The sequence below is a fragment of the Bos taurus genome, chromosome 28 (genome assembly GCF_002263795.3).
Source record: "Bos taurus isolate L1 Dominette 01449 registration number 42190680 breed Hereford chromosome 28, ARS-UCD2.0, whole genome shotgun sequence".
NCBI lineage: Eukaryota > Metazoa > Chordata > Mammalia > Artiodactyla > Bovidae > Bos > Bos taurus.
The window spans coordinates 35,971,158-35,995,076 of record NC_037355.1 but is presented as its reverse complement, the minus strand read 5'-3'; the positions used below and the strand labels follow the sequence as shown (position 1 = coordinate 35,995,076).

Here is a 23,919-nt window from a genome sequence, read left to right as displayed (position 1 = left end):
AACTGGACTAATCTCTTTTGAGTGTATCGGTTTGATAGCTTTCTGTCAATTGCAAGTGAATGTAAGTGCCACAAGGGGAAGGAAATTGTCAGTTTTGCTCACCACCATACGCCCTGTGCTTAGCACAGTGTCTCACATAAAACTGAAGCTTAATATTAATAATCAACAAATGATTTAAATACCTTACACAGGAGCCTGCTCCCTAGTGCCCCTGCCCAGACAATTCAACAACCTCAAACTCTAACAAGTACTATTATTACCTCTTCCGGAGAATTGTGCAGGCTTCCCTGGTAGCTCAGCTGGTAAAGAATCCTTCTGTAATGCAGCAGACCTGGGTTCAATCCCTGGGTTGGGAAGATCTCCTGGAGGAGGGCATGGCAACCCACTCCAGTGTTCTTGCCTGGAGAATCCCCATAGACAGAGGAGCCTGGCAGGCTACAGTCCATGGGGTCACAGTCAGACATGACTGAGTGACTAAGCACAGCACAGCACAGAGAATTGTGCAAGGGATAAATGAAATACTGGATGTTTGATGTTTACCAGACACAAAGCACAAAAGAAATTTTCACTAAATTACCAGTTAAAACATAAAAGCTGGTGTGATCCCACACATGAAGCAAACCAACCAAACCCCATGAATACAGACCAGTGTACACGTGAGGAATGGTACCAGATCAGGCAACATCTGCCCAGGGATGCCACCAATCCAAGTGGTACCTCTGAGCACCTCCAGACAGACATGGCCCCAAGCAGGGGACAGGACCTGGAAGTAGATCAGGGACCCAGATCTTGGCCTCTCTCATACCCTCAGTTGCACATCCTCTTGCAAAGTCTAGACAACACACATGGCAGTCCTGCCCCTGACCATCTCCTCACAAGTGCAGAGAAGACTCTGACACTCAGATGCCCTTTTGGAGAGAAGCAGGGAGTGGAGTGAGACAACCGCAATCCCAAAGCCTATTCTCCCCAAAATGACCAAGTTAACTAAAGATGACCACATTGAAAAGAATGACACTAAACGGAATGGATGAGAGTTCATTTTTTCCCTACCACCTAGAGGGGTAAAAGGGGTTGATGATAACTTCATGAGATCAGAGAAATTATAGAAAAGTACACTGCATTTTCATTGTACATTTAAATTAGCTTGAAATGTGGCTGTACAAATGTTGGTAGCACTGTGAGCTCTGCATGGGGGGCAGACAGTCTATTCGTGATGATTATAGGAGGAAACACGTGTTAATCGCAAGCCACGCTAGCCACATCGATCGCCTGCAGGAAATTCTAGGAGGCTGCAACCTAGAGCAGGCAATGCCCTCCTGCCCTGTGCACTCCTGGGGGCTGATGAGGAGGAATGTGACCTAAACACGTCAAAGCATCCTCTCTATTTTAAATGAAAGCTGGAGGCAAATGGGGCTTCCCTGATGGCTCAGCAGTAAAGAATTTGTCTGCCAATGCAGGAGACGCAGGAGACTTGGGTTTGATCCCTGAGTTGGGATCAAACCTTCTCCCCTGGAGAAGGTAATGGCAACCCATTCCAGTATTCCTGCCTGGAGAATCCATGGACAGAGGAGCCTGGCAGGCTATGGTCCATAGGGCCGCAAAGCTTCAGAGCAGCTGAGCGTGCACTCACACAGGCAAATGGCTCTGACATGTGAATCTATAATGAACTTATGGTGGATGAAACTGGAGCCGATTATACAGAGTGAAGTAAGCCAGAAAGAAAAACACCAATACAGTATACTAACGCATATATATGGAATTTAGAAAGATGGTAACGATAACCCTATATGCGAGACAGCAAAAAAGACACAGATGTATAGAACAGTCTTTTGGACTCTGTGGGAGAGGGAGAGGGTGGGATGATTTGGGAGAATGGCATTGAAACATGTATAATATCATATAAGAAACGAATCACCAGTCCAGGTTCGATGCAGGATTCAGGATGCTTGGGGCTGGTGCACTGGGACGACCCAGAGGGATGGTACAGGGAGGGAGGTGGGAGGGGGGTTCAGGATGGGGAGCACGTTTACACCCGTGGTGGATTCATGTCGACGTATGACAAAACCAATACAATATTGTAAAGTAATTAGCCTCCAATTAAAATAAATAAATTTTAAAAAATAAGTAAATGAATGAAGATATTAGCTTAATGCAACACAAATATAATTTTAAATTTATGTGAAGAAAAATAAAATTATGATTTAAAAAAAATAAAGAACTTAATTACTAAACAAAGTAATTTGAGTATGACAGACTTTTAATACTTAAGCATAAGTGTTATAAAAGTCATTTCCAGAAAGCTTCTCAACTACTGTAGCAACCAGACTTCATTCTCTAGCAAATGTCAAAGCCACCATATTTGTTTCTAGATAAGCAGAGAAAGAAGAGCTCATGGTGGGAAGGTAGGGGAGAAAAGTCATGTGATCTGACCTAATCCCCATCAGACTGGACAAGCCAGGCCTTCACTGTCTTGACTGAAGGGCCGTCTGGCCTCTGTTTACACCTACTGCTCAGGGCTCCTGGACGTAGTTTATTCCACCTCAGGACAACTAACTGCTAAAAAAGATGGTCAGACTGAATCAAAGTTAGCACCCTGTGATTTTCAGAAGTGTTCCACTTCTTGAGGCCTCTGACCTAGAAGACATTAGTGATTGGAAGACAGCAGCTATGCCTCCCACCCCAAAGGCTTCCGTCTCATGCCTGTCATCATAAAAATGTGAAGCCATGAAAAGGTTCTGGCTTGAGCTGGAGACCTTCGTCCCAGGGCTGGGACAAGCTTGAGGCTGGGCATCCGTGGGAAACTAGACTACAGGTCCTGGGGCACGGAAAACCTAAAGGCAGTTTCCTGCGTCTAACCGATGATAGAAACTTCCCAGTGTCAGCAAATTAGGAAGAATCTCCTGCAACCACCAGAAATATGATGAGACCATCAGAAGTATATTAAATCAATAACAACAGAAATCACAGTATATTGTTACTCTGTGCTTTTATTTAACCCCAATAGAGAATAAAAAATCAGTTCTATCAAATCCAAGCCATCTAGATCCTCCAACGTCTGTCCCTTTCCACACACTAGTTACCCACACCTGCGCATTACAAAACAATCTCAGCAAAGCATCAAAAAAGAAAAAGTGTTAGGTAGACAAGACACAAAGGGCCTGAAATCAGAAACATGGAACTAGGGGAAAGGAAAGAGTTAAAATCTTGAGAACACCATTACAATCAAGGCTTTCCTAAAGCAAAAAATAATTCCACTCTTCTTTGTCATCTTTTTTTGAGACCCTATAGCCAGTACACAATTTAAAAAAAAAAAAGAAGGAAAAAGGTTCCTTTATTTCTTAGTTGGAACAGCTTAAGCAAGAACTTACGAAGAAAGTAGGTCAACCGACCTACTTTTTTTCTTCTTTAGAAATGTTTGCATTTAGGGTAAGAGTTGGTGGAAATTTTCCATTCCAAATTCTGCTCCGGAGAGGAAAATCAGTCATCTGACTTGACATGATGGATGGTAACATGCTAACCATCCCTTCCAAATGACCCATGTGTTATCCCTCACAGTTTCTTTAAAAAATTTCAAGATGGGTATCATATTCATAATGAAAGAAAATTCAGACTTTTACTTTTTTGTGGGGAAGGCTAAATACATCCCATCTTCCTTGTGTGAAGAGTTTGTTTGATGTTATCTTTTTCTTTACTTCCAAGTGACAGGAGTGGTGTACCCTAAGGGTATGAAGCCACCATTCACATGCTTCAAATCCTGATATGCATCTCCAAAGGCTACCGTGTTTATTTATTCCATATAACAAGTAGAAGCATTTATTGCAAGTTCTAAACACTTTATAAATATTATACACTTAATCTCCATAACACCACCATTACTTTCATGACCGCTGGTTTCTGCAGCTAGTTCTTGCTTCACATGGATTTGATGCTCAGGTCTCACTATCTGCCCCACCCCTCCAATTCTGGCTGCCACCTCTCAACAGGTTCCAAAGTCTCACCATAGCTTCCTATCTTTCTATTGTTCTTGGGGGCTGAGGACAAAAGCCTCAGCTGGCTCACTCTCTCCTTCTCAGCTCCAGACACTCTAGCTTCCGAGATTGATCCCAAAGACTGTACAAGGCATTCCCTGATTTCCCATCAAGCTAGGTTAGGAACTAGAGGCAGCTCTGCTCTGGAAAGTCCAAGGAATGAGAAGGGGTGAGATTTAAAATAAAGAACTCAAGGGGATTTCCCTGATGGTTCAGTGGTTAAGAATCTGCCTTCTAATGCAGAGGATGCAGGTTCAATCCCTGGTCGGGGAACTACTAATAAGATGCCACCTGCCTCAGAGCAAATAACCCCAAGTGCCTCAACAAAGACCCAGTGTAGCCAAAGCTAAATAAAATAAAAGGACTCGAGCCACGCATGAAAGAAGTTCAAGTGAATACATAGTATAAAGCGACTGTGAATCCAGAGGAGCACTTTTTTGCTCCCGTCTCCCTCCCTGGCCAGCTGTATATTCAAGGAGCCACCAGAATGGAGGAACAAAAATGGAGCCAGAGCCAATCCCAGCTCCCACATTTACTACTGGGTACAGAAGGGTGATTTCTCAAGCTTTTCTGGCCATCAGTGATGCTATCTGTAGAAGGCCAACCGTGACTAACTCAAGAAGTTGAGAGTCCCTCTGAGACAGTGCACATCCAACCACTCTGCACAGCTACACAGCCAGGCAAACACACAAGACCTCATGGCAGCAGCCTGCCAGGAGGATCACCAACGGGTAGTACTGATCAGCCAGCCAAGCTCTTTCTGTTCCGTGCAGCTCGGAGAGGATGTGACCTCCCAGAGCATGCAGCTGGGGGAGTCCACATTGCCTCTCACCCTCTGCCTCCACAGGCACAATCCTTCCCACCTCCTTGGGGGGCTGCAGGACAGCCTGGTGTGTCTGCTCCCCCATCTCCCACAGGACTCCTGGAAGGGCCATCCAGGAGGGGGTGTCCACTGCCTGAGCCTCAGTTCCTGGACGGAAGACAGTACCAGGAATAGAGACACAAATAAGAACAAAGGAGCTCAACAGTCATGTTTAGGAAGAAAACACCCTCACTCCTTAGCCCACAGACTCCCACCCAGGTGCCCGCTTTGTGCCTAACCCCACACCCTGGCCAACCTTTCCCATGCTCCCAACAACCTGAGAAAACTTTGGAAGCTTGAGCGGCGAATAAGACTGGTGGTCCCGGGGCAGTGCCAGCAGAATCAAACTGCATACCAGACGATGAGAACGGACATTCTTAAAGGCCCTCTGGTCACCCATCTCAAGAGTCCACTAGCCGTCCCTCTGCCCAACAGTAGCTGCAACCATCTTTCTTCTATTGAAGTGAAATGTGTCTCTTTAGAACTCCCAGCCCCGAATCCGCTTAACGATCTCCCTTTTTCCAGATGGGACTCCGGAGATTGAGGACTGGTGGCTTTGTTCCCCCACCACACACACATTTGCAAGACAAACATTCCCCCCCACCAAAATAATTACTAAAAATGATTGCTATAACTTCCATGTCCTTCCCCGGACATGCTTCAAACACAATCAGATGTGCTGTTGTTAAGAACAAGGTGGACAAAGGGCCTGAAGGGATGGACCCACCCTAGAACCCTGCAGCTCTGGGACCTTCAACAATCCTCTCCTCCATGTGTCTCCTGAAGACATAGCATGCGGAGGTAGGAAGCAGTGCCCATTCTACTTGGGAGCTCTGCTTTGCACAGAAAGCCAGCCTCAACTGCTGGGTCCCTACAAGCTGCACCGACTACATGGATGGGGAGTGCCCTGCCCTGGTGGTTGTCAGAAAAAGTTAAGAGGCGAACACCCCACCTGAGTGCAGGACAGGCCATCAGGAGGCCCACTCCAGCACCCAAGCCCCAACTCCACTATTCACTGCACACCCGCAGTCCCTGCCAAGCCCTCAGGGCAAGTCCTCTGGCGACAGCCAGTGGGTTGCTGCCAAGACAATAAGCCATGAACCAGGTGCGACTGATTTTTAGAAGTAAAGCTCAGGAGAAATGGGTTCTGACTGAGGCAGTATTTAGACAGAGGATATTCTTAATAGTTTCAGATACATGTTGAAGTCCAAAAATAGATATTTTTTCCCCCAAAGCCAAGCTTACATGCAATAGCTTTTCTCATAAGTATTTTTATATAACCAGAAATATCTCTTAGAAACCCAGGAACATAACAATGAACACAGGAGAAAGGAGAAATGACTTAACATTTTTTCTCTTTTTAACAGAGGAGACTTTTATCAAGAACCCTGTGGTCCCAGTGGGAAGCCACCTCCTCCTCCCCTCCCGCTCTGTGCTCCGAGTCCACTTTCCCAGACTTTCTCTGCAGAGAAGGAGTCTCAGACTCCGGGAGGCATCAGCACCCATGTTTATGTGCTCATGGACAGAGCACATTTGTTGGCTTGATCTTCATACATATCCCATGGAGTCAATGTTATGGTCACGGACGAGGAATTGAAAGGACACACCCAAGCTCACAGAGCCGCTAGGTTCTAGAGAGGGCCCCAGATCTCCAGACTCCCGGTCCACATTGCTGTTTGGATTACGGTTCAACAACACATCCACATGTGTTTGACAGAAGGGAAGAAAATACAAAGTCACAAGAGTCCTTCTTACGCCTGAAGTTTGCACCTAAAATTCAACTAAATTAATGATGAATGCTTACCCCAGGGAAAGAAAAGATTTACATTAGGATTGTGGTCGATTGCATTATTGGCCCAAATTCTCCTCCCCTCCCTGCCTTCACACTCTTTGACACATGGCTTTGCAGTTCCTCACACGAAAGGAGCAGAGTATTTTTCCCACCTTCTCAACCCTGTGACACACTGTGGCCAATGGCACGAGGTGGAAGTGATGGATGCTGGTGTGGAGGCTAGACTTCAAGAGGCCTGGCAGGCTGCCACTTGCTTTCTGGCTCCTGAGAAGGGCGTGCCCAGGCTGGCCTGCCGGTCCCAAGAGCAGCATGAGAGCTACACGGAGCAGAGTGCCCCCCACCCCAGTGATGATGCTCGGCCAAGATCAGCCAAGAGGAGAGCCTCAGCCAACCTGCAGCAGTGACTCCCTAACACTGACTGTGCGGCAGGAGGCTTCTTCTCTAGTACAGATTAGCAAGGGGGAGTCCCACTAAAGATGCTATCAGTTCAGTTCAGTCGCTCAGTCGTGTCCGACTCTTTGCAACCCCATGAATCACAGCACACCAGGCCTCCCTGTCCATCACCAACTCCCGGAGTTCACTCAGACTAACGTCCATTGAGTCAGTGATGCCATCCAGCCATCTCATCCTCTGTCGTCCCCTTCTCCTCCTGCCCCCAATCCCTCCCAGCATCAGACTCTTTTCCAATGAGTCAATTCTTCGCATGAGGTGGCCAAAGTACTGGAGTTTCAGCTTTAGCATCATTCCTTCCAAAGAAAATCCAGGGCTGATCTCCTTCAGAATGCATTGGTTGGATCTCCTTGCAGTCCAAGGGACTCTCAGGAGTCTTCTCCAACACCACAGTTCAAACGTATCAATTCTTCGGCACTCAGCTTTTTTCACAGTCCAACTCTCACATCCATATATGACCACTGGAAAAACCATAGCCTTGACTAGATGGACCTTTGTTGGCAAAGTAATGTCTCTGCTTTTGAATATGCTATCTAGGTTGGTCATAACTTTCCTTCCAAGGAGTAAGTGTCTTTTAATTTCATGGCTGCAGTCACCATCTGCAGTGATTTTGGAGCCCCCAAAATAAAGTCTGACACTGTTTCCACTGTTTCCCCATCTATTTCCTATGAAGTGATGGGACCACATGCCATGATCTTCGTTTTCTGAATGTTGAGTTTTAAGCCAACTTTTTCACTCTCCTCTTTCACCTTCATCAAGAGGCTTTTTAGTTCCTCTTCACTTTCTGCCATAAGGGTGGTGTCATCTGCATATCTGAGGTTATTGATATTTCTCCCAGCAATCTTGATTCCAGCTTGTGCTTCTTCCAGCCCAGTGTTTCTCATGACGTACTCTGCATATAAGTTAAATAAGCAGGGTGACAATATACAGCCTTAACGTACTCCTTTTCTTATTTGGAACCAGTCTGTTGTTCCATGTCCAGTTCTAACTGTTGCTTCTTGACCTGCATACAGATTTCTCAGGAGGCCAGTCAGGTGGTCTGGTATTCCCATCTCTTTCAGAATTTTCCACAGTTTATTGTGATCCACACAGTCAAAGGCTTTGGCATAGTCAATAAAGAAGAAATAGATGTTTTTCTGGAACTCTCTTGCTTTTTTGATGATCCAGCAGATGTTGGCAATTTGATCTCTGGTTCCTTTGCCTTTTCTAAAACCAGCTTGAACAACTGGAAGTTCATGGTTCACATATTGCTGTAGCCTGGCTTGGAGAATTTTGAGCATTACTTTACTAGCGTGTGAGATGAGTGCAATTGTGTGGTAGTTTGAGCATTCTTTGGCATTGCCTTTCTTTGAGATTGGAATAAAAACTGACCTTTTCCAGTCCTGTGGCCACTGCTGAGTTTTCCAAATTTGCTGCATACTGAGTGCAGCACTTTCACAGCATCATCTTTCAGGATTTGAAATAGTTCAACTGGAATTCCATCACCTCCACAAGCTTTGTTCATAGTGATGCTTTCTAAGGCCCACTTGACTTCACATTCCAGGATGTCTGGCTCTAGGTCAGTGATCACACCATAGTGATTATCTGGGACATGAAGATCTTTTTTGTATAGTTCTTTTGTGTATTCTTGCCACCTCTTCTTAATATCTTCTGCTTCTGTTAGGTCCATACCATTTTTGTCCTTTATCGAGCCCATCTTTGCATGAAATATTCCCTTGGTATCTCTAATTTTCTTGAAGAGATCTCTAGTCTTTCCCATTCTGTTGTTTTTCCTCTATTTCTTTGCACTGATCGCTGAGGAAAGCTTTCTTATCTCTTCTTGCTATTCTTTGGAACTCTGCATTCAGATGCTTATATCTTTCCTTTTCTCCTTTGCTTTTTGCTTCTCTTCTTTTCACAGCTATTTGTAAGGCCTCCCCAGACAGCCATTTTGCTTTTTTGCATTTCTTTTCCATGGGGATGGTCTTGATCTCTGTCTCCCGTACAATGTCATGAACCTCAGTCCATAGTTCATCAGGCACTCTATCTATCAGATCTAGGCCCTTAAATCTATTTCTAAAGATGCTATAGAGAATTGCTACAATGGGAAAGAAGTTGGACCATACCAGGACTTCCCAGACTTTGGGATTTTAGGTGTAAGCATCAATAAAAAGCCTTTGGAGAAGGAAAAGGCAACCCACTCCAGTATTCTTGCCTGGAGAATCCCATGGACAGAGGAACCTGGCAGGCTACAGTCCGTAGCATCGCAAATAGTAGGACACAACTTAGCTACTAAAAAACAACAACAAATCAAACCAAAAGTGTGGAAACCAACACCTCCCTTTTTCTAAGCAAAGGCAATATATAAAAAAATAACCGTTGTTTACTGTCACCATCAGTTCCTAAGAGACAGGACGTGTTAACACTAAAACTGAGGACAGGGTATTATCTTTGAATATGACACAGTCCTTTCCAAGCAAAGATAGCTGGCCACCCTCCATATATGAGCCTTTTTCTTTCCTCTTGTCACAGATCAATGAAAACTTTGTCACTAAATAGCTCTGGTCCATGTATTAGCAACCTTTCTGCGTGCTTTATGGTAGACCTGTCAGAAGAACACGGAGTCAGTTGTGTGAATTGCAAGACTTAAATCACGTTTCTGTTTGCTCTATGACAATATAAAAATTACATTTTTAAAACTGGGATAAAAAATAGAGCTAAAGATAAATTTGAGGACCTCTGCCATGCCTTCTCCATTGGCAGAGCAGCCAATGGCCCTGACAAACCCCCACCTCAACACTATGAGTCACACACTATGCAGGCGCCTAAGATGCTAGTTTTGTGCTTCCATGATTACAATAATGTACGAATAAAAAGGCAAGCAGTGGTCCCAATGGAAGCTCTCCCAGGGGCTACAGGGACACATAACTGAGACAGAGGTTACAGGCAGGGAATCTCCAGGGACACACAGTGAGGTCACAGATAAATGTTGACTGTCTTCTTTCTGAGCCATAAGGACCCCCCTCCATCCTGTTGGGTATAAGGAGGCCCAGGAGAAGGAAGGGGGTCACAATTCCCAGAGAAAAATGCCTCTGTGGGGCCCTTGATGGCCAAGCAGGTTGTGAAGTGAGGGCAGTGCGCAAGAGTCCTATTCATCCCTTCCCAGCAGAGAGGGCAGTGCACATCCAGAGCCCTGGGGCCTGTGGGCCCCAGGACGCCCTCACAGAGATGTTAAGCCGTGGTGTCTAACGATCTCTGTGAAGGTCACTTAGTGTTCCAGCACATGCCATGGGGAAATCAAAGCCGTGCCTCGAGCTCAGCACATTCAGTGAGCACAGAAAGGGCAGACACCAGACCTCTCTCCACTGCCCTCTCCGCAGGCACCCAGGAACACTGAGCCTTAGCCCTGGGAGACCGCCAGTCTTTGTGGGGCCAGAGCAGAATTAGCAGAGTCTAATGTCCTCACTCCCCTGATTGTAGCAGTCCTTCAGACTCTGCCCCAACCCCAGAAGGAGGCTGAGATGTGGAAACCTGCCCCAGGGATCTGGAAAGTCAGCCTACCGTGGAACCAGGGGGCGATTGCTTTGGTGTTCCTCTCGAAGCCCGCTCGGCGAGGCAGCTGCTCCTCCTTAAACCAGCGGACTATGACTTCTCTGGAGACGGGGCGCAGGGGCCGCTCCCAGGTCCTGCTGAGACAGAGACCACAGAGCGTGGGAGAGTCACGGGGGAGGGGGCAGGGGCGGGGCAGGAAGGAGGGGGAGGGAGCTGGGAAGATCACTGTGAACAAGCCTGGTGCCCACACGCAAGCTTGTGGAAAGGATTAAATAAATCCAAGTACTTGAGGGCTCTCTGCAGATTATAATGTACCAGCTGTTCGTATTTTTCCCCAAAAGAAAACTGTTATCACTTGCTTTGGGGAAAAAAAGCCTACTAGCATAACTCGTAAAGCTACTATACTCCAATAAAGAAATTTTTTTAAAGGAGGGGGACTTTCCTGGCAGCCCAGTGGTCCAGTGGTTAAGACTCCATGCTTCCAATCCAGGAGTGGGGCGGGGTCCCTCAGGTTCATCCCTTGTATGGGAACTGGGATCCCGCCTGTTGCCTGGTAAGGTCAACACTTCTTTTAATGTAAATAAAAAAGAAAAAGTCACACAAGTGCAAGTGGGAAATAGGACAGGAGGGGATGTCTGAGGGAGAGAAAAGGCCAGGGCATAAACAGCAGAATCTATGAAGAAGGATCCTAATGTAACACCAGCAAAATCATTATATGTGCGTGTCCTCCACCGTCCCCAAACCCCCACCAAAGAGGATGCTGGTTTTGCCTCTCCCCATCTCCCGCCCATCTCCCCGCCCATTGCCCCTGCCCCCGCCATCTAAGGGGACACCTGTCTTGGCCAACTAGCTTTCATGATTTATGACGCAGTATCAGGACAGGGAACAGCCTCAATCTACTCTGAAAATGGCTGAGCTTCACCGCCAAAAAATAAAAAGGAAAAGGACAGAGGAAAGAGACAGGGGCAGGAACAAGGCGCTACACTGGCTGACTTTTGACCGGCGATCTGGTGAGGGTCTGAAGATCCCTAGAGTGAGATGAACGGGCACTACTTCCATGCTTTCTGATATTTTCCCACAAAAGCCCAGATTCTACTTGTCTTTGTGTCTGTACTGTGGCTCCTGGATGTATACAGAAATTCTGTTTTATTGGAGCCATTCTAACATGAAGCCCAGTAAGGGTGACAACATATGCCCCATAACAGCATGCACGGCTGTTTGTGGATATGCAGCAAGATTTGTGGTTGTTGTTTAGTCGCTAAGTCATGCCCAACTGTTTTGTGACCCCATGAACTGCAGCCTGCCAGGCTCCTCTGTCTATGGGATTTCCCAGACAAGAATATTGGAGTGGGTTGCCATTTCCTTCTTCAGGGGATCTTCCCGACCCAAGGATCAAACTCACGTCTCCTGCAATGGCAGGGAGATTCTTTACCACTGAACCACCAGGGAAGCTTAAAAATTCCATTGTATTAATTTATGGTCTGAAAGCAGAGCAGACTTTGGGCCCACCTTAAACAACTGCAACTTAGAGCCTTTCCACCTGAGTGACAGAAAACTGGTAAATTCTCACTGTCATTGCTGTCTGGTCCACCTAATAGCACTGGCATTTAGAATTCACCACCACTGTCATTATCTCTTATACAATAAACATCAGCTGTCCCCTTATGCAGTCATTGCATTTGCTCTGCACCAACAAAAATGGATGATGAGCCCAGGGCTTCCTGGCAAACCCCAGAATGAGCTCCTATTTTTCTTGCCCTAAAATGAATCCATGTACTCACATGCAATACTGAACACTGCAGATTTTAAAAATGATTCCATAAGAAAGACAGGGCTTCCCTGGTGGCTCAGACAGTAAAGAATCCTCCTGTAATGCAGGAGACCTGGGTTCGATCCCTGGGTTGAGAAGATCCCTTCGAGGAGGGCATGGCAACCCACTCCAGTATTCTTGCCTAGAGAATCCCCATGGACAGAGGAGCCTGTGGGCTACAGTGTCCATGGGGTCGCAAAGAGTCAGACACGACTGAGTGACTAACACACAAGAAAGACAGAGGGTGAGGTTCCATTGAACGGCTCAGAGGCACGATCAGTGGGGCTGCTGCTGCTGCTGCTGCTAAGTCGCTTCAGTCGTGTCCAACTCTGTGCCACCCCAGAGACAGTAGCCCACCAGGCTCCCCCGTCCCTGGGATTCTCCAGGCAAAAACACTGGAGTGGGTTGCCATTTCCTTCTCCAGTGCAGGAAAGTGAAAAGTGAAAGTGAAGTCGCTCAGTCGTGTCCGACTCTTAGTGACCCCATGGACTGCAGTCCACCAGGCTCCTCCGTCCATGGGATTTTCCAGGCAAGAGTACTGGAGTGGGGTGCCATCACCTTCTCCAATGATCAGTGGGGTCTGTTCTCCAAATCCCTTCCTCCCCACAGCCACCTCCACAGGCAGAGCCCCTCTAACCAGCTTTGCTGCCCTGTATCCACCCTTCAGGATTTCCCTCTTCTCAGGAACCTCAGAGTCCCTTTTTCTTTATGAAACAACAGTCCTGCCCCCAGCCTCTTCCTTCACACTTGCATTCCCCAGTAAATAACTATGCTTGGGGAGAAAAAAATCTTCTGGTTTCTGAGACTCATTCTCCTTAGAAGGCAAGAGGAGGTTATAAATGACAGCAAGGAAAATTCATTCACTCTTGTCCCTCGTTTCCAAGTAGAGAATCTGATCCCCCAGAATGTAAATGCTCGGGGGAGACGCTCCAAGAGGCCACCTGGCCAGAGGCCTTGCTCCTGCCCCTGCAGCTCTCTCCCATCAGCCATGTGCCTGCCCGCAGTACAGCCAGGCAAGCATGTGCTGGCACCACAGTGCTGAGGGCAGTGAGGCCACAGGGACCTGTGCCACAGGGCAGCCACAGGAAAGAGGCTGATGCGCGGCTTCTGGTGCCTGGGTCTGCCATTCCGTCTGCCTGGTCCCTGGTCCCCCTGCCCCACCCAAGGTGGCTCGCTGTGGCCGTCATGTCTCCCCTGCTGACAGCTACACCCAGAGAGCCTGGAGCCAGACTGCAGCAGGCCATGCAGCTCTGTCTTCTGGGCCTGAAGGACAAATTATTTGTCTCCTTAAAAAAAAAAAAGCACAAGAGGAAGAAGACTTCTAACTATGTCTCTAAATCCAGTAAACATAAAAGAAACTCTGATCTCATAAAAATCAAAAATTCCTGCATGACAGAAAATGTTATCGTAAAAGTCAAAAGACCAACGACAGATTCAGGGGGGGAAATGTTTTATCACAAAGAAGAGAATCTTTTCTCCTATATTTTAGGAGTTCCTAAAAATAGATCAGCCTTGAATATTCATTGGAAGGGCTGTTGCTGAAGCTGAAGCTCCAATATTTTGGCCACCTGATGTGAAGAGCTGATTCATTGGAAATGATCCTAATGCTGGGAAAGATTGAAGGCAAAAGAAGGGAATGGCAGAGGATGAGATGGTTAGACAGCATCACTGACTCAGTGGACGTGAATTTAAACAAACTCTGGGACATAGTGGAAGACAGAGGAGCCTGGTGTGCCATAGTCCATGGAGTTGCAAAGAGTTGGACACGACTTAGTGACTGAATAGCAATAAACAAAAAAATAGATGACAAAAAGACCAATAACACAAAGAAGAGGCAGGAAAGAGACAGGTACGGAAATATCAAAAATCCTTAAACATATACAAAATACTTCACCTCATGCATAAATAGAAATGCAGGTTTTAAAAAAAAAAAAGAAGAAGAAGAAGAAATGCAGGTTTAAACTTTCACTGAGATGTTATTTCTCACAAAAAACAAAAATCTGACAACATACTGCTGGCAAGGCTAAAGAATAAGAGTGTTCACTGGTACCATCTCTGTGGAGGATAAATTGACCTTAACTATCAATACTATAAATACATGTAGCCCTTAATCCAGTGGTCCCACTTTGGGGAATCTCTGTTGTAGATAATAGTTGCCCGAGTATAAAATTAATGTCTTCAAGATTTCTTATTAAGGGCATGTTGGCCATAATCAAAGGTCTCAAACAACACCACGACCCACCTGCCAGGCACGGCCAGGGGTGAAAGCGGCCCCGGGCCTGGGAGGTGGTGGTGGAGTCTTGCCTCCTGCTCGTGGCTCTGGCCGAGCTCTCGGAACCTGGAGCTGAGTCCGGCAACGGTGCCCTTCTGGATGGCGCGGAGCGAGTGACGCTGGTACTCGTCCCGGGCGCGCTGGGCTCGGCGGCTCCTCTCCTCGTCAGCCGCCTTGGATCGACGTACTGGAAAGGAAGAGACAGCATGTTCACCACTGTGCCCACTTCCCAAGCTTTAAAATCGGGTATTTTCAGGGACTTCCCTGGTGGTCCAGTGATTAAGAATCTGCCTTCCAGTGCAGGGGATGGGAGTCCGATCCCCGGTCAGGGAACTAAGATCCCGCCTGCCATGGAGCCACTAAGCCCACACCCCAACTAGAGAAAAGGCCTGCATGCCACAATGAAGACTCAGTGGAGCCAAAATTTTAAAAAATAAATCAATAAAAATATAAATAAAATCAGGTGTATCCGGTACCAGAGCCCCTGCTATTTCCTACAAAAAGCCACAAGAGCCCTTAAGGCCATCCCGTTACTCATCCCTCCTCATGTTACTCACGTGGAAACTGAGTTCCCAAGAAGGACATTGCTTTGCCTGGATGGGTCAGTGGGCAAGCCTGGCAGGGACCCATACTCCCTGCTACCAGAGGATGAGTTATGGGAAACTCTGGAGTCCCGGTTCCCGTTCCCTTTCTCTTCCGTTTCCTGAGGCCTTGACAGCTGGTGGGTGAGTGTGTTGGAGGGCGGGAAGAAGGCGCTTCAGTAACTGTCCCCACAGAGCCACCACGTCTGCCACGACGCCCCTTTCACCAGCATGTCTTTTCGTATTTCTCTAGGCAGGTTGGACATCTGCAAGTTGCTGCTTCTAAAACTCAAAAGGAAGTCCTGGAGCTGGGAAAGTGCACAGAGCAAGGAAGACCTCTGAAGCACGGTCTAGAATTAAAACTGATTATTTTGTAGTCTGACTGCATCAAGTCAGGCCCCATCCAGTCGTTTTGTAGAGAAGTCTTGGAGCTGGCAGTGTTCCCATTGCACAGGTCCAGCGATTGCCTTGGCCCAAGCCTTAAGAAAAATCTTACCCAAAGTCCAAATCTACTCCAAAGTCCACCCAATACCTGCATAGCACGCAACTACAACCTACCAATGCCAGAGACCTGTGTTCTTTTGGCATTTGCAGGATACAAGGCAAATGGTCCTCATCCTTAAAGAAAGAGCTTCTCCTCTTCAAGCGGTCGAAGTCCATTCTCGAAACACAACATCTCCCAGATCTGAGGAAGGCTGCGGGAAGTCTGTCCCTCAGAAAGTATTTATAGAAGTGGAGGTCACATAGACTGAGAGTGCCAGGGTGGCGGGAGGGGAATTTTCTTTGGTCTATTCATTGCTGCATTCCAGTGCCTAGCATACATATGCGTCAGTCAGCAGGTGATACATATGCTTGAACGACTGCACCCCATTAAGTATTTAACCCTGCCAGGCTCTGGGCTGAATATAGAGAGAGCAAAGACGAGACCGGTCCCTCATGACAGTCAGAGCGTAGCTGGGAGAATAAGACAAATAAATCTCTGTAACATAAGGAGAACAGAGACTCAACAAGCCTCGGAGTTTAGGGGCTGCAGCACTCACATTCTGTGAGGGAGTCAGGAGCCACCACAGGAGACCGAGCACCCCACTGGGTCTGGAAAGATCAACAGGATTTTTTCCAGGGAAAGAAGAGGGAGGAATCCAGAAGAGGCAGGGGGCAGGGTGGGGGCGGGGGGTGGAGAAAAAACTTAATTTCAGTTCCTGGTACTAAGAACACCACAATACTTGCCACCACAGTTTCCCAGCATGGGCTTTTCAGTCACTAGACTACAGACAGAACACAGATGCTTCTGCCCCACAAGAAGGGCTTCCCTGGTGGCTCAGTAGTAAAGAATCCACCTGCCAACACAGGAGGCGCGGGTTTGATCCCTGGGTCGGGAAGATCCCCTGGAGAAGGAAATGGCAATGCACTCCAGTATTCTTGACTGGGAAATCCAATGGACAGAGGAGCCTGGTGGGCTACAGTCCATAAGTCGCAAAAGAGTCAGACATGACTTGGAGATTAAACAACGAAATCTCTTCAGGGGCCAGTGACCTTTGAGAGTTGACAGCCCTTGAGAGATAGCCACAGTCAGTGATAGAAGGATGTCACATGCAAAGTAGGAAGACAGGCTTTGGGAACTCAGCTAGGGGAGGACGCAGGCCGTGGGTCACACAGGGACTAAATGCAGCCTCCCAAAGTCCAGCCCTGGTTTGGCCATTGTCTTCCTCAGAAGCCTTCAGTGGCTCCCTGCCGGGGACCAGCCCCGGCTGATCCAGGGTATTCGAAGGAGAGACGGCGTAGGCGAAGATCAAGAAACAATTGCTTAATTAAATGTTAATTAAGGATATAAAGAGTAATAGAATGAGGATAGCTCAGTAAAATTCAGTGAAGAAAAGAGGCTGAAATAAGGATAGCTCAGTGAGGAAATTCAGTGGAGAAAAGAGGCTAAATAATTCAGCCAGAAGGTAAGAGAAAGAACGACATGGTGAGACCAAGTTTCGGTGAACAAGGCCCGCACTTTATTTTTCAAAGTAGTTTTTATACCTTAAGTTATGCACAGAGGATAATGGGGGAAGGGGTAGAGTCTTGCAGCAAACCAGGCTTTCTTCCTGCAAACTTATCATATGCAAAAGCTTAGGTGATTTGCATCATCTTCTGGCCCGGAGGCCTGTTAACATTTTAAGACCTTTTCTTCAGAAAACTTATTTTTCTCTAAAGGTGATTGGTCAGGAGCCACCCTCCAAAAGCATTAGATAAAGTTGCATTCCTACAGAGCAAAGGTGTGGTGGGCTACAACAAGAAAAAGAATTAACTCAAGGGTCCCAGGTTACAAACATTAAAGCTACTATTTATACCAATTATATTAACCAATACACTGCCAGGGACACAGCAGGTAAGGGATATGGAGACTTAGCAGCAAACATTGGCCCAACAAGTGAAAATCCCTTCACCAATACAATTTCTAATCAATCTTTTAACTACTCAAAAGAATCTGTGTTTAGACAGTTTAGAACATCTCCTGCCTCTCACAGTTGGGAGGCTCTGAACAACCACATGAGGCCGGAAAAACCTATTCAGGCAGGCTAGAGGATTTCCAAAGGAGTTTGTAGGTTAAACACTGTCACACCCAGGAATTATTAACTGGAGCCGTAAGCTAACTCTTTTTTCAGAGAGGTAGTGGGGGACAGCCCCCCGTAAAGTCAGAGGTGTAGGTGAAAGCACAAAGCAGAAAGTAGGCAGACTCTGGTTTTGGGGGTATATGCTCGAGAATTTCCAGGGGGACTCCTGAAGCTCGATCCCGCCTTTGCGTATGCCGAGCCTCCTTCCTCATGACTTTGTCATGGGCGGAGTTCCTCACGCTGGCTACCGGCAGTGATAGAATTCCAGTTGAGCTATTCCAGATCCTGAAAAGTGCTGCACTCAATATGCAATATGCACTCAATATGCAATATGCCGGCTCCCGGCAGCTCCCAGTACCTGCAGGACAAAAGGCAAATCCCTTGGCCCTTAAGGAGCACCCCTTCCACCCACTTTCTTTCCCAGCCCAATGGGCCTCTGAGCTTCTCCCTGCCCTTTGTTCAAGGGCCACCAAGCTCCCCACCATTCTGCAAACTCCCCTCTGGGCAGAGGTGTCCACCAACTCAAACCAGCTGTGATGGACATGCAGCCAGATCAGCTCAGAAATGCCAGGCAGCAGGACAGAGGGTACTCAGAGGTGACGACACGGCCGAGGCTGCAAGCAGGAAGCCAGCCCTGCCGCCCAGCCTCGATTATGGAGAGAGACTGATGTGGGGTCAGGGTCAGCGGCAGCTCCAGGAGGGCTTCGTGGGTCTTTTTCTCTTCTTGTGTTTCTTTCTTTCTTTTTTTTTTTGACACATAATTGATGTACATAAATAAGCTTAAAGTGTTCTATGTGCTGATGTTGAGATCCTTAATATATTGCAAAATGATGATCACCATAGCATTGGCTAACTCATTCATCAGTCACATAGTTACCATTTCTTTTTTGTGGCAAGAACATTTGAGATCCCTGGTGGCTCAGATGGTAAGGAACCTGCCTGCAATGTGGGAAGACCTGGGTTGGATCCCTGGGTTGGGAAGATCCCTGGAGAAGGGAATGGCTACCCATTCCAGTATTCTTGCCTGGAGAATTCCATGGACAGAAGAGCCTGGTGAGCTACAGTCCATGGGGTCCCAAAGAGTCAGACACCACTGAGTGACTCACTTTTTCACTTTCATTCTAGGCAACTTAGAAGTATATAACACATTATTGTTGACTACAGTCACTAAGCTGTGCATTGAAGTTAAGTTAAGTCACTCAGTCGTGTCCAACTCTTTGTGACCCCGTGGACTGTAGCCCACCAGGCTCCTCCATCTATGGGATTCTTCTCCAGGCAAGAATACTGGAGTAGGTTGCCATTTCCTTCTCCAGGGATCTTCCCAACCCAGGGATCGAACCCAGGTCTCCTGCATTGCAAGCAGACGCTTTAACCTCTGAGCCACCAGGGAAGCATCCCCAGAATTTATTCACCTTCTAATTTTATACCTTTTGATCAACTTCTAACTCCTCCTCACCCCTGCCACTCCTGCCACCAAGCCCTGGAAACCACCATTTTACTCTTTGTTTCTATGGGTTTGACTTTTTCAGATTTCACATATAAGTGAAATTGTGTAGTATTTTCCTTTGTCTTTTTTTTCACTTAGCATAACCTCTAAAGGTCCATGTATGTATATGTGTGTATATATACATATGTGTGTGTGTGTGTGTGGTCTTTATTCATCCGTTGACATATGCTTATGTTGTCTCTGTAGCTTGGCTACTACTGTGAATAATGTTGCAGTAAACATGAGAGTACAGATATCGCTTTAATAGCCTGATTTTATTTCCTTTCGATATATACCCAGAAGGAAGACTGCTGGGTCATATGTTAGCTTTATTTTTAATTTTTTTGAGGAATCTCCATAACATTTGCCATAGTGGCTGCATCGATTTATACTCTCGCCAACAGTGCCCGGGATCTCTTTTCTCCAGCCTTCATCAACACTCTATGCCAGCTTTCTTTTGAAAGTCCCTGAATGCCTCCAGGCCTCAGTGTTTACCTCTGTCAAAATAAGAATGATGTGAGTGTCTGCCTCACTGAGTTATTATAAAGATTAAATGAAACATATAAAACACTCTAAACAATGAAGTGCTTTGGAAAAGCAATGTCTTATACTAAATCAGGCCTCTGACCTTGATCTTTTCTTCAAATTTCTCAAAGCCTGATTCTGGAGCCAAGCTGCCTGGGTTCAGATCTCAACTTCATCTACCAGCTGTGTAACAGCGGACAAGTTAGTTAATCACCCTGGGCCTCCATTTTGTCAAAAGTAAAATGGACATAATAAAGGTCCCTACCTCATAAAGTTGTTATGAAGTTACTATGAAACTAATATATATCACTTATAACTGTACCAGGTACATTTTGAGCACCATGGTGTTAGCTAAAGCTTTTATTTTCATCGCAAGTGAAAAAGGTGAAAGTTTTCGGCGCTCAGTCATGTCTTTGCGACTTTTGCCATCCCATGGACTGTAGCCTGTCAGTCTCCTCGGTCCATGGAATTCTTCTAAGAATACTGGAGTGGGTGGCATTCAGCTCAGTTCAGTTCAGTCGCTCAGTCATGTCCGACTCTTCGCGACCCCATGAATCGAAGCATGCCAGTCCTCCCTGTCCATCACCAACTCCCAGAGTTCACTCAAACTCACATCCATCGAGTCAGTGATGCCATCCAGCCATCTCATCCTCTGTCGTCCCCTTCTCCTGCCCCCAATCCCTCCCAGCATCAGAGTCTTTTCCAATGAGTCAACTCTTCGCATCAGGTGGCCGAAGTACTGGAGTTTCAGCTTTAGCATCATTCCCTCCAAAGAAATCCCAGGGCTGATCTCCTTCAGAATGGACTGGTTGGATCTCCTTGCAGTCCAAGGGACCCTCAAGAGTCTTCTCCAACACCACAGTTCAAAAGCATCAATTCTTAGGTGCTCAGCTTTCTTCACAGTCCAACTCTCACATCCATACATGACCACTGGAAAAACCATAGCCTTGACTAGACTGACCTTTGTTGGCAAAGTAATGTCTCTGCTTTTCAATATGCTATCTAGGTTGGTCATAACTTTCCTTCCAAGGAGTAAGCATCTTTTAATTTCATGGCTGCAGTCACCATCTGCAGTGATTTTGGAGCCCAAAAAATAAAGTCTGACACTGTTTCCACTGTTTCCCCATCTATTTCCCATGAAGTGATGAGACCAGACACCATGATCTTCGTTTTCTGAATGTTGAGTTTTAAGCCAACTTTTTCACTCTCCTCTTTCACCTTCATCAAGAGGCTTTTTAGTTCCTCTTCACTTTCTGCCATAAGGGTGGTGTCCTCTGCATATGATTCCAGCTTGTGCTTCTTCCAGCCCAGCATTTCTCATGATGTACTCTGCATATAAGTTAAATAAGCAGGGTGACAATATACAGCCTTGACGTACTCCTTTTCTTATTTGGAACCAGTCTGTTGTTCCATGTCCAGTTCTAACTGTTGCTTCCTGACCTGCATATAGGTTTCTCAAGAGGCAGGTCAGGTGATCTGGTATTCCCATCTCCTTAAGAATTTTCCACAGTTTATTGTGATCCACACAGTCAAAGGCTTTGGCATAGTCAATAAAGCAGAAATAGATGTTTTTCTGGAACTCTCTTGCTTTTTTGATGATCCAGCGGATGTTGGCAATTTGATCTCTGGTTCCTCTGCCTTTTCTAAAACCAGCTTGAACAACTGGAAGTTCACGGTTCATGTATTGCTGAAGCCTGGCTTGGAGAATTTTGAGCATTATTTTACTAGCGTGTGAGATGAGTGCAATTGTGCAGTAATTTGAGCATTCTTTGGCATTGCCTTTCTTTGGGATTGGAATGAAAACTGACCTTTTCCAGTCCTGTGGCCACTGCTGAGTTTTCCAAATTTGCTGGGCATATTGAGTGCAGCACTTTCACAGCATCATCTTTCAGGATTTGAAATAGCTCAACTGGAATTCCATCACCTCCACTAGCTTTGTTCGTAGTGATGCTTTCTAAGGCCCACTTGACTTCACATTCCAGGATGCCTGGCTCTAGGTCAGTGATCACACCATCATGATTATCTGGGTCGTGAAGATCTTTTTTTGTACAGTTCTTCTGTGTATTCTTGCCGGGGGCATTAGCACCGTCAAAATGCAGACATAAGCAGTTCTCAGTCAGTCCAGGAGGGGGCAACCTTGACGCTCAGTAGCATGGATTCTGGGTCTGTTTACAAGCAGCTTGTGGGACCTTAGTTCTCCAGCCAGGGCAGTGAAAGCACCGAGTCCTAACCACTGGACCTCAGGGAACTCCCATCTTACCCTAAAGGAAGCTCTGAAATCTTCAAAGGTTGCTTCTGTTCCTTCTCTGAATCTGGGATAGATTCAAACTGTAATCATGTGAATCTGCCATGGAAACCCTCAGCCAGAACTCAAGTCTTTTTTCTTCTATCCCAGTAAAAACAACCACAAGCACCTTTGGCCCTGAGGCAGCAAGTATCAGATGGTCTCATACTCCAGAGGACCCCACTGCAGAGGTGGGGCCCCAACCAAGTCAGCTTCGCTTTCTCCTACGGCCCGAGTTCCAGTCCAGGATGACCTCGCACAGGCCTGTTCAGCAGGCACGGCAAGAGCCTGCACTGCACGCAGAACAAAGGGGGATCATAGCCATTCCCACTTCTCAGGTGGGTTCCAAGGTCTCCTTTCTCCATCTGTTAAAGGGGAGAGTGAACCTCGTCTCTCAGAAATAATGTAAAGACAGCTGAACAACAGGAAAACACTGAAGACCAGAAGAAAAGCTGAATTTATAGTCTGAAAAATGGACCAGCCACAAAGAGATACCTCTTCACACCTATCTGGATAGCTATTGTTTTTAAATTAAAAGAAATACGATAATAACAAGTGCTGGCAAGGATATGGAGAAATTGAAACCCTTACGCAATGTTGGTGGGACTGTGAAATGGTGCAGCTTCTGTGGAAAACAGTACAGCAATTCCATTAAAAAAATTAAATGCACAATTACATATGGTCCAGCAAGGCCAATGCTAGATGTATACCCAAAAGAGTTGAAAGCATGAATCCAAACAAATATTTGCACACCCATGTTCGTAACAGCATGGTTCACAATAGCCAAGACATGGAAATAACACAAATGTCCATCAATGGATAAGCAGTTAAACAAAACACAGTATATACATAAAAGGAATATTGTTCAGTCTTAAAAAGGGAGGAAATTCTGACACAAACGACAACATGGTTGAAACTTAAAGATGTTAATGCTAAATGAATAAGCAGACACAAAAGGAAAAGCGTTGTATGATTTCATTTATACTCCACGGATTGCACTTAGAGTAGCTACATTCACAGAGTAGAAAGTGGTGGCCGCCAGGGGCTAGCGGTGGGGTGAAATGAGAGGTTATTGTTTCATGGGCCAGAGTTTCAATGTGGGAAGAAAGCAAATCTCTGGAGGTGGGCAGCAGTGACGGTAGCAAAGCACCATGAATGTGCTCAGTGTCACTGAACTATACCCTTACAAGTAGTTAAAATGGTCAGTCTGAAGCTGTATCAGTTCAGTTCAGTTGCTCAGTTGTGTCTGACTCTTTGCAACCCCATGGACTTCAGCACGCCAGGCCTCCCTGTCCTTCACCAACTCCCAGAGCCTTTTGTCAAACTCATGTCCATTGCGTGGGTGATGCCATCCAACCATTTCATCCTCTGCCGTCCCCTTCTTCTCCCACCTTCAATTTTTCCCAGCATCAGAGTCTTTTCCAATGAATCGGTTCTTCGCATCAGGTGGCCAAAGTATCGGAATTTCAGCTTCAGCAGCAGTCCTTCCAATGAACAATCAGGACTGATCTCCTTTAGGATGGACAGATTGGATCTCCTTGCAGTCCAAGGGACTCTCAAGAGTCTTTTCCAACACCACAGTTCAAAACCACCAATGCATTTGCTGGGGTTTTTTTACCTTCTTTTTGGCCTTGCCATGTGGCCTGTAGGATGCAGGATCTTAGTTCCCCAGCAGGGGTCAAACCTGTGCCCCCTCCA

The 23,919-nt window shown here is 46.4% G+C and overlaps 1 protein-coding gene across 3 annotated transcripts in view; it reads right to left on the bottom strand.

Annotated features, from left to right (window-relative positions):
• SH2D4B (SH2 domain containing 4B) overlaps nucleotides 1-23,919 on the bottom strand; it is an 86,865-nt gene that overhangs the window by 15,313 nt on the left and 47,633 nt on the right. For all 3 annotated transcript variants that reach the window (XM_059882685.1, XM_015461049.3, XM_059882684.1), the window contains exons 5-6: nucleotides 14,716-14,932; nucleotides 10,673-10,797 (exon numbers count right to left, since the gene is read on the bottom strand). In XM_059882685.1, the coding sequence (XP_059738668.1) occupies nucleotides 10,673-10,797; nucleotides 14,716-14,932 (342 nt within the window). The remainder of the gene's footprint in view (nucleotides 1-10,672; nucleotides 10,798-14,715; nucleotides 14,933-23,919) is intronic.